The sequence below is a fragment of the Garra rufa genome, chromosome 13 (genome assembly GCF_049309525.1).
Source record: "Garra rufa chromosome 13, GarRuf1.0, whole genome shotgun sequence".
Classification (NCBI taxonomy): Eukaryota; Metazoa; Chordata; class Actinopteri; order Cypriniformes; family Cyprinidae; genus Garra; species Garra rufa.
Genome location: NC_133373.1, coordinates 6,787,570 through 6,800,209, shown reverse-complemented (window position 1 = coordinate 6,800,209; position 12,640 = coordinate 6,787,570). Strand labels below are relative to the sequence as shown.

The following is a 12,640-nucleotide window of genomic DNA, read 5'->3' as shown; positions in this document are numbered from 1 at the left end:
CTGTTCCAAGCCTTCTCCATTTACTTTTTTCTTCCTGTCATTCTGGTACACATTGATTTTAATTTCAGCAGTCCAAAAAAAGCTTTTCCAGAAGTGGTCTGGTTTTTTTAAATGTTTTTTGACAAAGTCTAATCTGGTCTTGTTCGCACCTTGTGGTAAACCCTCTCTATTTTGCTCTGGTGAAGTCTTTTCTTGATTGTAGACTTGACAGTGACATGCCTACCTCCTGGAGAGTATTCTTCACTTGGCTGGATGTTGTAAAATGTTTTATTACCATGGAGAGGATCATCCAATCATCCACCATACTGTCGTCTTTTGTGAACATCCAGGCCTTTTTATGTTGCTGAGCTCACCAGTGTGTTCTTTTTCTTCTCAGAATTCACCAAACTGTTGATTTGGCCACTCCTAATGTTCCTGCTATCTCTCTGATGCATTTCTTTTGTTTTTGAAGCCTAACAATTGTCTGTTTTACTTGCATGCAGAGCTCCTTTGACTGCATGATGGGTTCAGAGCAACAGCTTCCAAATACAAATGGCACACTTAGAATCAACTCCAAATCTTTTACCTGGTTAATTGATGTAGAAAAAATGAAGGAATAGCCCACAACTGTCCATGAAACAGCTTTTGAGTCAACTGTCCAATTACTTATGGTCCCTTAAAAAAGGGGGGAGGTACATATTAAAGAGCTGTAATTCCTTAACCTTTCTACCAATTTGATGAGACTGCCCTAAAAATTAAAGCTCAGAGTGTGCACTTTAAGCCCATATTCATTGTATAACTGTAACTTGAATATGTTTTGGTCAACAGCTAAAATAATAAACATTGTGTCAGTGACCAAATACATATGGACCTGACTGTATATACACACACAACTGTCATCTCTATCTCGCCTTCTCGCTCTCTCTCGGTCGATCGATAATTTACTGAAACAAATTCTATAATTCATTCAAATAAATGTGATCTTACCGGACTATTTCATCTCCGGGTCTGATTTGAAGCGGGCAGAATGCTAGAGCTGCATGTCATAACTGACGAAAATAACCGTCTTTTTTATCCTTTCGGTCAAATTTTGCGCTGCAAAGAGCAATTCTAGTTTTAACTTGTCTATAACTTGACAAATGACCATGGAATAAGCGGGATAATCAACAGCTTGCCGTTTAATGCACGGCAAACCGTTGATTATCCCTCACATGGTAATGCACACCAGTTTGCAATATCCAACAGCAAAACAAGGCTCTTTAAAGCAGGATTCTGATTGGCTGTTGAAGTGTTTTAATGGTTCCCAGGCTGCAAAAATTGTTATGAAAGTGATTCCAAAGATTTTGTTCCTCTGTGCTTTTATAGTTGCATAGTTGTGTTGCATGTGTATAGTTATATTAAGGGGCCTTTAGACAAATGCACATGATTGTAAAAGCACTGTAGGAAAAACAATTTTTGGAAATTGAAAAATTAAGCTTTCCATTGATGTGTTTTTTGTTAGGGTAGGACATTATTTGCTTGGGATACAACTATTTGAAAATCTGGAATTTGAAAAAAAAAAAAAAAATTCAAAATATTGAGAAAATTGCCTTTAAAGTTAAAATCAAAGTATTGATATATTTACAGTAGGACATTTAAAAAATATCTTCATGGAACATGATCTTTACTAAATATCTTAATGATTTCTGGCATAAAAGAAAAATCAATAATTGACACATTGTAAGACTGGTGGTTTTGTGGTTCAGGGTCACATATGAAGATTGCACAGGCACTGGCCATGGTGCTGAAATTGTGAAATTGCACACGACTAATGAGCGACAGCAACAGAGAGAACAGATTTGCAGAAAAGCGCATAGCCTGTGATGAAATTAAAAAGAAAGCGAAATGTTTTACTTGCAGCAAAGATATGTTATATATATATCTAGAACTGCAGAGTCTGTGTTACTTTTTGTCCCAATAATGCAATAATGTTCTTAAACTGCATTTGTAATTCTTAAGATAACCTGGTCTTTCTTCTTAAATGAATAACAGAATAGAGCTATAGCACTAAGAGGACAAAGCCATCAGAGTGTGAATTGAAATAGGTAAATTGATATTTTAATTGTAACATAAAACTAAAAGTAATATAAAGATTTCCTACCTGAGGCAAATCAATCAGTCATCTGAATCTTTAATGTTCATATATGTAATTATTAACAGAATTGTTATTAATATAAAATTTTGAATTAATAAGGTAATTTACTATCATGTAATATATATAATACAAAATAATAAGTAAAAATTAATTATTTTTAAATCACACCCATAAAAACATGCCAGTTTTTCATTATCATTTCAAAACATTTTACCCTACAAGTCTAAATTAATAAATTAATAAGTGTCCAATGGATTCAATCTAACACTTGATGCTCAGAAGGAAAGTAACAGGAGTGAAGCGATTCACATGTTTATTGCGGTTTAGTGCCATCTATGGCCAAGAGGAAAATTAAATATGAGGAGGACGTCTTACACCAGGGGGCGTATTGTACAAAATTATTTAAAACAGCATTTAAATAAAACGACAAATTAAAATACAGAATAAAGAGTATGCTATAAATTAAAAACCTCGCTCGCTCCACTCATCAATGGATGCTGCGACCTCGTTGAAATCCACGCACTCGAGCTTTTACTTCTGGTAAAGTTGACCAGTGACAGTTTTGGATGGCCATCTGTAGTGACAAATCTGCAGCTAATTATAAAAGACACTAAAATGAATTAGTATACTAATATTTTACATTTATTTAAAAATCCAGTAATCCATCCAGTTATTCGATTACTGAGAAAAACATGAATATAACAAAGTGTGGTCACTCCACAACATATGTGACCCTGGACCACAAAACCAGTCATAAAGATCAATTTTTTCGAAATTGAGATTTACACATCATCTGAAAACTTATGATAAATAAGCTTTCCATTGATGTCGCCTATGGTTAGGATAGGACAATATTTGGCCGAAATACAACTATTTGAAAATCTGGAATTTGAGGGTGCAAAAAAATAAAATAAATAATAATAAAATTAATAAATACTGAGAAAATCGCCTTTAAAGTTGTCCAAATGAAGTTCTTAACAATGCACATTGCTAATCAAAAATGATCTTTTAATATATTTACAGTAGTAAATTTACAAAATATCTTCATGAAGCATGATCTACAGGTATGTGCCAAAAAATTAGAATATCGAGGGCAAAGTCCTTGTTTCAAAAAGTGAAACTTGTATGTTATATTAGTTCACTAGACACAAAGTGAAATATTTCAAGCCTTTATTTGTTTCAATTTTAATGATTATGGATTAAAGACAAAAAAATCCAGTATTTCACAAAATTAGAATATCATGACGAAGTTCATGACAAAGACAACAGTGTAGGCTCCCTCTGTCCTAATCTAGTCAGCTAATTAACGCAAAACACCTGCAAAGGTTTCCTCAGCCTTTGTCTCAGTCTGGCTTCAGAATCATCTTCCTCCAGACTCTGGGACCTTGATTTCCAAATGAAATTGGGACCACTGGGCAACAGACCAGTACTTTTTCTCCTTAGCCCAGCACAGATGCTTCTGACGTTGTTTTTGGTTCAGGAGTAGCTTGACGCATGGAATTCTCCAGCTTTAGCCCATGCAATGCAGACGTCTGTATGGTTCTTGATGCACTGACACCAGCCTCAGTCCACTCCTTTTGAATCTCCCCCAGATTTCACCTGCCCACAAAGCCAAAACTACCAGTACGTGGTTTAATAGCCATGGAATAACTGTACTTGATTGGCCGGCAAACTCGCCTGACTACAACCCCATTGAAAATCTATGGGGTATTGTCAAAAGGAAGATGAGAGAACAGAGACCCCGAAATGCAGATGAGCTGAAGGCCAATATCAAAGCAGCTTGGGCTACCATAACACCTCCATGCCACGCTGCCTTGATGCTGTAATTAGTGCAAAAGGAGGCCCAACAAAGTACTGAGGACATAATACAGTACATTAACACACTTTTCAGAAGGCCAACATGTGTTTAAGATCCTTTTTTATTGATGTTATTTTTTATTCATGTTTTATATCACATGAAATATTCTAATTTTGTGAAATACTGGATGTTTTTTTTTTGTCTTTAAGCCATAATCATCAAAATTGAAACAAATAAAGGCTTGAAATATTTCACTTTGTGTGTAGTGAACTAATATAACATTCACGTTTCACAATTTGAAACAAATTATTGAAATAAATGGACTTTCCCTCGATATTTTAACTTTTTGGCACATACCTGTACTTAATATTCTAATGATTTCTTAAAAAAAAAAATCAATAATTTTCCTGTTGAAAAACCCCCCAGCTAAAACCAGTCTAGGCTGGTTGGCTGGTCTTGGCTGATTTAAGCTGGAAGTAGCTGGTTTTAGCTGGTCTCCCAGCCTGACCAGCTAAGACCAACCTGGCTGGAAAAGTCGCCAAAACCCCTCTAAAACCAGCCTGCTGACCAGCTAAAACCAGGGAACCAGTCTAGGCTGGTGTTAGCTGTTTTTCTCACCAGGGTTTGACCAATACAATGCATTTTTGGCTATTGCTACAAATAAACCTGTGCTACTTAAGACTGGTTTTGTGGTTCAGGGTCATATTAGCTATTTAAACCACCCAGTCATTAACAAAACGATGAGACTTTAAAGTGTTTCATTACTTTGATGAAATCACTGATAAGACAGGTGCAATGTTTAAGTTTTTGCTTACGTTTAGTTGGTGTTTGGTTGGTTCCAAAGGCATCAGTGGTCTTGGACTTCATATTGACAACTAATGATGTGGCTCGTGGATGCAAAGTTTGTTTACTAACTGCTGTCTCTCCTTAGCGACGCAGGCTAGCTATATGTAGGTGTCCGTCATACATAATAATACAAGTGCGTGATGAACATTTTTTGATTCAACACCTGACTGACGTTCTGTTCAGCTGCGGCTGCTAGTGTAGGTTTGTGCTGGACGAGCTATAATAGGTAAATAAAGTATGTAAACATGTAATCCATAGAAGTTCAAGAAAGAAAGAAAAATCTTCAATATATTATTACTGCAAAGCCATTGTATTTACCTTAGTTTTTAATGCGGAAGTAAACTGTTTTCTGGTCATGTGTGAGACTTCCGGTTCATAAATTAAGCCGCCGTTGTGAAATAACGCAAAGAAAGTGCCATAAACGGTAAAACTGTTTGCACTACAATCCACTGTGTTCATAATTAAGACAATACATTAAAATATTAGGGTAAGAAACGCCAGTTTGCAATATCAAGCGACAAAATTTGCTGTTTTGTAGAGCTAAAAACAGCTAAACAGCTAAGGAAAGCCAGACACATCACATTTACAAATGGCCGCGCCCGCTCTTACGTGAAAAATAAAGTGCATGCTATTCTAGTAGGCCTATATCATAAAAATACATAAAAAGTACAAATATTCTAGAACATAATCGCATTTAAATGTCTGTGCATGTCACCTTGCCTAAAGTTACCTCGCAATGAATGGCATATTCTTAATAATGTTCATTCCACAAGAAATTAACATAGCCTACAACCGTTTTGCAATAATAAAATACTATTTCTTGTATATCACTCGAACAAGTTTAAACTAAAACGTCTTCTTAGTGGTTCTGCTCTAACTGATAACTGCTTTCCAATCCAGATTTATTATCCAGACAATTATTTTAACTTTCTTTTTTTTTTTTAAGCAATCCGTGCCATAGTATTGCAGATTAACAAACGAGTTTTAACAGCAGAGGGCGCTAAACTCTTACAAAGCCAAACACAATGTATTTCCCTCGGCGGTCTCCGTGTTCGACAGATAAGGTAATAGGCCTACATTCCCTCACAAAGGACCTTGTCCTTTAAAAACAAAAACAAAAAAAATAACAAATACATTGATCATTTTAAAAATAATTCTATAGCTTGTTTTTTTTTTATCAGGGGCAAAATATAAGACCTTTATATTCAATCGGGATATGCGTTATTCCAATGTTTGTTTAATACATTTAATTTCGATTGTTTTCTGTTCCACCCTTCAAAAAAAAATCAATAACGATAATGTCGAAATTAATTCATTCTGTGCAAATTCGCAACCAATGGTAGGGCATGTTCTGACTAATAATTGAGTGTGTAATTATTTTTCTACAAAAACACCCTAGCCACTTTAACCACAAAAATCCTCATAATATCGTCTGTTGTGATTTAAATCGATCTCCAACATCTCACAAACAATGTCATCTTCTCCGTACAAACTACTATGTGGTGAACAGGGTCTCTGCATGAAAGTACGGCAACACACACCACCAATTATTATTGTCCGAATTAGTTCAGTGAAACATAAAGCAACTTTGATGCCTTTATTACCTTATTATTTATAACCTAATTTTCCCTTTTATATTTTATGTGGAAGTTTTATTTTATTTTGAAAGTTTTTTCTATTAGTCCATCAGTTTATAAGTGTGCTTACATTTAATTCGCAATTGGAGATCAATGTGCAATGCAGCAGTATGTCTTTCAGCCAAGAGAAGGATCTTCAACAATCGCATACACCAGATTTTACTCACCCAGCCTCATTTTAGTCATTTTAGTAATTGCAATTGGAAGTCCATGGGGTCTGTATTTTAAGACAGGTTAAGATAGAACTACTAAACTCATTTGTGATACTTATATACTATATATATATATATAAAAGATACATTGACTGTTCCACACATAATTTTAGTATAGGCTATCAATTGCTTGTGCTCTGGCCTTGAGCACGATAACCTTGCATTGTGTCATGTTCACAAAAACCCATGCCAATTCTTAAACGCTCAGGAATTCTGAATACACCACTCATTAGTAAACCTCGTTTAGTAGTGAATGCAAGTCCCTGCTCAATTTGAATAGGCTAGTGATATTTAAAAAATGAAAATTTCATTCGAGCCAGCTGGTAGTGAATTTGTATTTTATTTATTTATTTATTGCAAAGAAAAAAAAATTAAATTAGCCAGATTTATTTTAAAAAATGTTTACGATTTTGTCGGTGGTGTTTTTGTGCTAATGATATGAGGAAAACCTATTTCTGATGCTTTCACACACATTATTTACAGTATATTTTTCGATTTTGCAATAAATATGCACTGAAAAGCATTCTTGGAGCACGTAGGGGAGAAAGCACCCCCTTAACCCCAACAGAGCTTTGAAGAGCTTACTATTGTTCCAGTTGGGTTTGAGAACCGGTCATTACCGCTGATTAGCGCTGAAGAGTTTGACAACCTTATTGACTGTCAGAAACACTCTTTTCACCTAATCTTTCCGCTTTTGTCCCTTTGCACACTCAATAGCGTGCTCTCCTTTCCCCTTCCACATCTATGCCTCTTTTTTCGTCAATAACAATTTGTTAGCCAAGCATTATTAACAGACTTCAAAAATACAGTTAGTCCTTCCTTCCCGTAACAAAAGTGACATTAAAAGAATTTAACCGTGATTCGAAACGAATAAAAAATAAAAGCAACTGAAAAAGCACAAGATGAGTAGAACTTTGAACACCCCATTCAAATGCAGAAACGGTTCTTAAAATGTTCCTCAAATGGTTCTTTTAGGAACTGTTCACTGAAAGGTTCTTATTTTCAAGAGTGTAATTAGAATAAAAAATTGACATTCAATGCTTACATTCATAGGGGTTTGAAGTTTTGATTAGACCTTGAAAATGAAAAAACTGTAGTAAACCCACAATTTCGCAGTATTTCACTAAGCAATTAAACACAAATAAATAAGTAAATTAGTTAATAAATTACAGCATTTTACAAGTTTTGAAAGCTTTTACTCACTAGCTTACTCGTTTTGAAACCAAGGCGCTTCGCCCTCTCGTTGACCTTCTCCTGTCAGAAAGCATTACGGGACGGCAAAGCCAATCACACGGGGCGGTTAACGCGTCTGGACACACAGTAAGTTATCAGGTTAAACACACCACTATAGCCTACATACCGATTACTGGCTGTGCGTGAACCTCACACCATTTATACCAGGAATACAGAGGCAGAAGTTCAAGTGGTTGTCTGCCTAAATGAAGGGTGAATGCAGACACAATGCATTCACATATGCGAATGATATTAAGGTTAAAAAACAGGATCTCAGGGCAGTCTAAAATATGAGATAAAAAAAAAATCCAACACACCCTTAAAAATAAGCGATGCCATAGAAAAAACATTTTTGGTTCCACAGAGAACCATTCAGTCAAAGGTTCTTTAAAGAATCATTTCTTGCTTACCTTTTTATAATCTGAAGAACCTTCTTTCACCGCAAAGAACCTTTTGTGAAACAGACATGTTCTTCAGATGTTAACAATTCTTTATGGAGCCATTTAGACTAAAAGGTGCTTCTATGAAAGCACCTTTATTTTTAAGAGTGTAATAATAGGTTATACTTCTTATAATAATAATAAATCGTAGCTTTTCAACAAAATGGTTATCGGAAATAAACATGAATTTGGTTTAATATTGGTAATTGATGAGAATAAGTCTTTCTGTTTACTTTGAGCATCAAAGTTTTATTAGCGTCAAGTCCTTCAATTTCTAATATCTTCATTATCGGCGCACACACTCTAAAAGTCGTTCGTTTAACACCGAAAATGACCAGACTTGAAATGACCAAGCAAATAAAAATCAGATTCTATAAGAGCAACAATTTAATGCGTAAACACCTTAGAAAACCTGGGAGGTAAAACGTTTCACCATGAAGTCCTTTTCAAAATAAAAAAGTGTGAATATTATTTCCGTAGGGGCACCTATTTGCTTGAGGCAATCGATTACAAAAGTAGTTTTAATACAGATAGTATTTTTTTTCCCCCGCGTTTGCCCCTACTTTGTTCTCACAAAAAGATAAATACATTTTAAAGATAAAGCATTCCATGAATCCCAAGATTCCAGGCTGGTGTAACAGCCTCCAAATAAAAAACAAAACAAAAACACGGCCTCTGATACGTTAAGGCAGGCACTAATGTGCTTGTTTATCTTGCTGATTGTCTGTCTCGATTTCCTTCGTATGTGTTAATTTTCTCATAGTCTTCCCGTATAGCCCGCGGGCCGGTTCGTGGTGCGATGTTAGATGTCACATTCGCTGTCACTTGAAGTGATGGAGATAGCCGACGCGGCGGCTTTGCTCGACAGGCTCGCTTCAGGGCTCGACGCGTTCCCCAGTCGGTCTACAGCACCATCCTCTCCACTTAAGGACCGAACCGAGCCATTAGACAACACCTGCTGTTGTAACCTTTAAAAAGAAAAAGGAATGGTTTCAGATGAAGGGTTTTCTGTTCTAACTAAATGGAATCGGTGATTAACAAGTGTAGATTTTTATGCATAGCCTTGTATATTTTTCTTTTAGAACTTTCAGAACATTTAAAACTTAATTTAAACGAGGCTATTTTAGAAATAAGATAAAAATACTGTAAACACTAAAGAGGAATTATATGGACGTGTTATGAACTGATGCTCCGCTGATTTTAGGCTCTAGGTTTAGCCTACTACCGGAATGCCCCGGAAGAACACGAAATGGAAGAGCATCTAAATGCTAGAGCCAACGCGCGCATAGCCTACATGTGTTATGTAGGCTTTGTTCAATAAAAATAATGGTAATGAAGAAACATTTATTCTTAGTTTATTGGTCCAAACACGTTTTAACCAAAAACAGGCTGATTTAAAAATATAAATTTGGTATAGGCCTATTTATATATTTGGAATTGGTAGTCTAATTTTAACGGTGTTACATCAGCTTTTAAATTTAAACTTGACTAAAATATAGAACGCAATTATTTTAGTAAACGTTCCTTGTTTGTATCACTTTAGCGAACGCACAACTAAATAAACAGCCTCTTGAAATCACGATAGATTTTTTTTTAAATTCACAGCTGAACTGTCGAAACCAATAAAGATTAGTTACCGGGCTAAAATGAAAAAAAGCCTAAACATAATTTAATCTATGTTGCGGTTTTTAGTCTCTCGTTAATTTTTATTTCGCATAGTCTATCGAAAAGGACATTTACCCAGGGATGCAGACTAGGCCCAAACCATAACACACACACAAAAGCTATAACCACTGATTTTTGGTCAGAAGTGACAAATAACAGCATTTTGTACATGCGACGGCGCTTTTTGCGCTGTTATTTTTATCCTTTCTTTTTTCTCTTTCAGTAAACATTTAATAAAAAACGTGTTCAGCAAATGCCGGCTTTAATCAGAAAATGAAAAACTGCTCAGGTTAAAAGACACAGTTATTATTATAAATAATAACCGGTGGTCACATACAGTAGCCTAGCCTATGTTGATTAATCGGTTGGTATTTTTTACTTTTAAATCGGCTACTGTTGGTTTATTTGTTAGGGTTAGGGTTGACAGTATGTTATGCTTTAGCCTAGCATTTTCTTTATTAAATTTGTAGATTTCATTTAGACTTGATCGAGATATCTTACTTTAGTTTTATACCTGAAATATGACAGATTTGCTCTTTATAAGCCCCATGAATGAAATCGATAAAACACACCTGTTTTTAGCGGCCGCGGCTCTGTCCCTTTGTCTTCGATTTTTAAACCAATTCCCCACTTGAGTGGGAGTGAGTCCCGTAGCTTGTGCAAGCTCTCTCTTTTTACTTGGATTCGGATAAGGATCCTGGAGGTACCATTCTCGAAGTAAATGCCGGGTCCTTTCTTTAAAGCAGTGCGTCTTTTGTTCTCCATCCCAAATTGTTTTAGGCAGAGGGAACTTCTTCCGTACCCGGTATTTGTCCACCGGCCCTAGCGGGCGGCCTCGGAGCTTCTCTGCCTCCTGGTAGTGTGACTCCAACCAAAGTGCTTGCAGTTTGGAATGCGACTCTTTGGTGAACTTGTGGTTCTCCAGAATGTGGTAAAGCTCACGGAAATTCCCAGTGTGGAAGGCTACGATAGCTCGAGCCCGCAGAACAGACTCATTCCTGTTCAGCACCTCGCAGGCAGCGGGGGCGACGGGCAGCGACCAAAGGAATCGGCCGAGACGCTCGATGTCTCCGCTCTCTTCCAAAGTCTCGCATACCCCCGCTACCTGCTGGGGACTAAAATTCAAGATTGGCAACTGAAACATGAAGGCTTCTGTTTACCCCTCGGAGTCCACTCTACCTCAAGCACAGCTTCGTGCTTTCTGTGGCTTTTCTCTGTCTCCCCCAGTCGAATCCAGACAAAAAGGCAATTCCACAGTCAGCTGATAAACGTTAGACGATGGAGAGAAATAGAGACGTCGCTCTGTCGGTCTGCCTCGGCTGGAGATACCGAGAGTTCGAGGGCACGAGATTATAGCACAAGAATGAAGATGTTTTTTGAGGAGGGAAAAGACGTGCTGCCCGCTTCTGATTTTCTATTGGACTTGGCAGATTGGTTGCGTAGTTTCCACCGACGCCTGTCAATCACTGTCAAGCGTGCCAATCACGCGGAACTGAGCTTGAGTAGATTTCAGCACCTCCCAGACCTCGACAGCGCCTTTTACAATGTAAACATCAGCGACCTCTGCTTTTACCGAATCCCCGCGAGTTAATTACGCTCGCTTGCGTGTTTCACGCACATTTTAAGCGAAGTTTATACGACATAAACTACTTTCTGAAAATTTTAGAACCTAATGGAAAGTACAGTGCGGGATATGTTATATTGAAGCGCTCAATCATCGGCTTTTTTATAGTCTTAACAACACAGGACAAGACATGATTGGCTTTTCATCCTTACGAATAGCGTATTCCGACGCACGAATGGCTCGGATTGAAATGACAAATGACATTAAATAAGATCATCCGGCTGTTGTGTGGATTTTCAGTGAAGAAGTCAGTCGTCAGCCCCGGAGTCTCGCTTGTGAAGAATAACGGCCGCTGACATAAAAAGGAAACAAATTAAGAAAGATTCGTTCGGTTACGCATTCAATGATAGGAGCTCGTAGACATCTGACAGCTCAGCGCAACAGTCATTGGCCTGTCAAATTTAATATCGCGCTGTTTAGAATGAAACGAGTCCTTAACTGGACAAACCATTCCGCCTTCCAGCTGCACGTGGACACGAGTCTGATGATCTTTGGTTACCAGCAGGCAAAATACCCTATTAAGTGCTTACATAAGCAGTTATAATCGAGCATTTCAAATGTATCATGCAAAAGGAAATATTTTCGTCCTGGGTTTTGATTTCACAAATCATCAGTGAAACATTCTGAGATCATTTGGGAATTGATCAGGGGTATCACCCATGTTTATGGAGATGCCATATCATAAAAAATGTGGTATAGTATCAGCCACAGCTCGCAATAAATAAGGAGACGGATGGATAGCGCAGATGGTTTGAAGTGTCGGGTCAGATTATTTCACGGCTGGCTACAGTGGAAAAGTTCATTCTGACGGAAAGCCCCTGATATTATTTTCACAGACCCACACAGTTCATTTGAAGAAAACCCTTCGGGCCCTTTTTGCATGATGTATGAGCTGCTCGTAGCTCCGATTATAGAACTACCGTCTGTGTACATAAAGCTGCTCATTTTCATGCACTGCAGTCATGCCACGGAGACTGATCCTTCTTTACACCATCAAGATCTAGATTTGCACCATTAGCTCGGACACAATTTAGCCTGCGCACTACTAACAAGTTGCATTCGAAACTAAATA

General features: G+C 37.2%; 1 protein-coding gene across 1 annotated transcript; it reads right to left on the bottom strand.

Moving 5' to 3' along the window:
- Nucleotides 1-8,648: 8,648 nt before the first annotated feature.
- Nucleotides 8,649-11,993, bottom strand: six6b (SIX homeobox 6b). Its single transcript, XM_073816558.1, has 2 exons — nucleotides 10,517-11,993; nucleotides 8,649-9,247 (listed from the first exon to the last, which is right to left on the bottom strand). Exons 1-2 carry the CDS (start codon nucleotides 11,086-11,088, stop codon nucleotides 9,082-9,084), a joined length of 738 nt encoding a protein of 245 aa, XP_073672659.1. The 5' UTR covers nucleotides 11,089-11,993; the 3' UTR covers nucleotides 8,649-9,081.
- Nucleotides 11,994-12,640: the final 647 nt, after the last annotated feature.

Excerpts from the sequence above, each read along its gene's own strand:
- six6b (XM_073816558.1), bottom strand. The coding sequence starts at position 11,088 with ATGTTTCAGTTGCCAATCTTGAATTTTAGTCCCCAGCAGGTAGCGGGG. Across the intron at positions 9,248-10,516 it reads GCCGCGGCCGCTAAAAACAG|GTTACAACAGCAGGTGTTGT; the intron begins GTGTGTTTTATC and ends TTCTTTTTAAAG.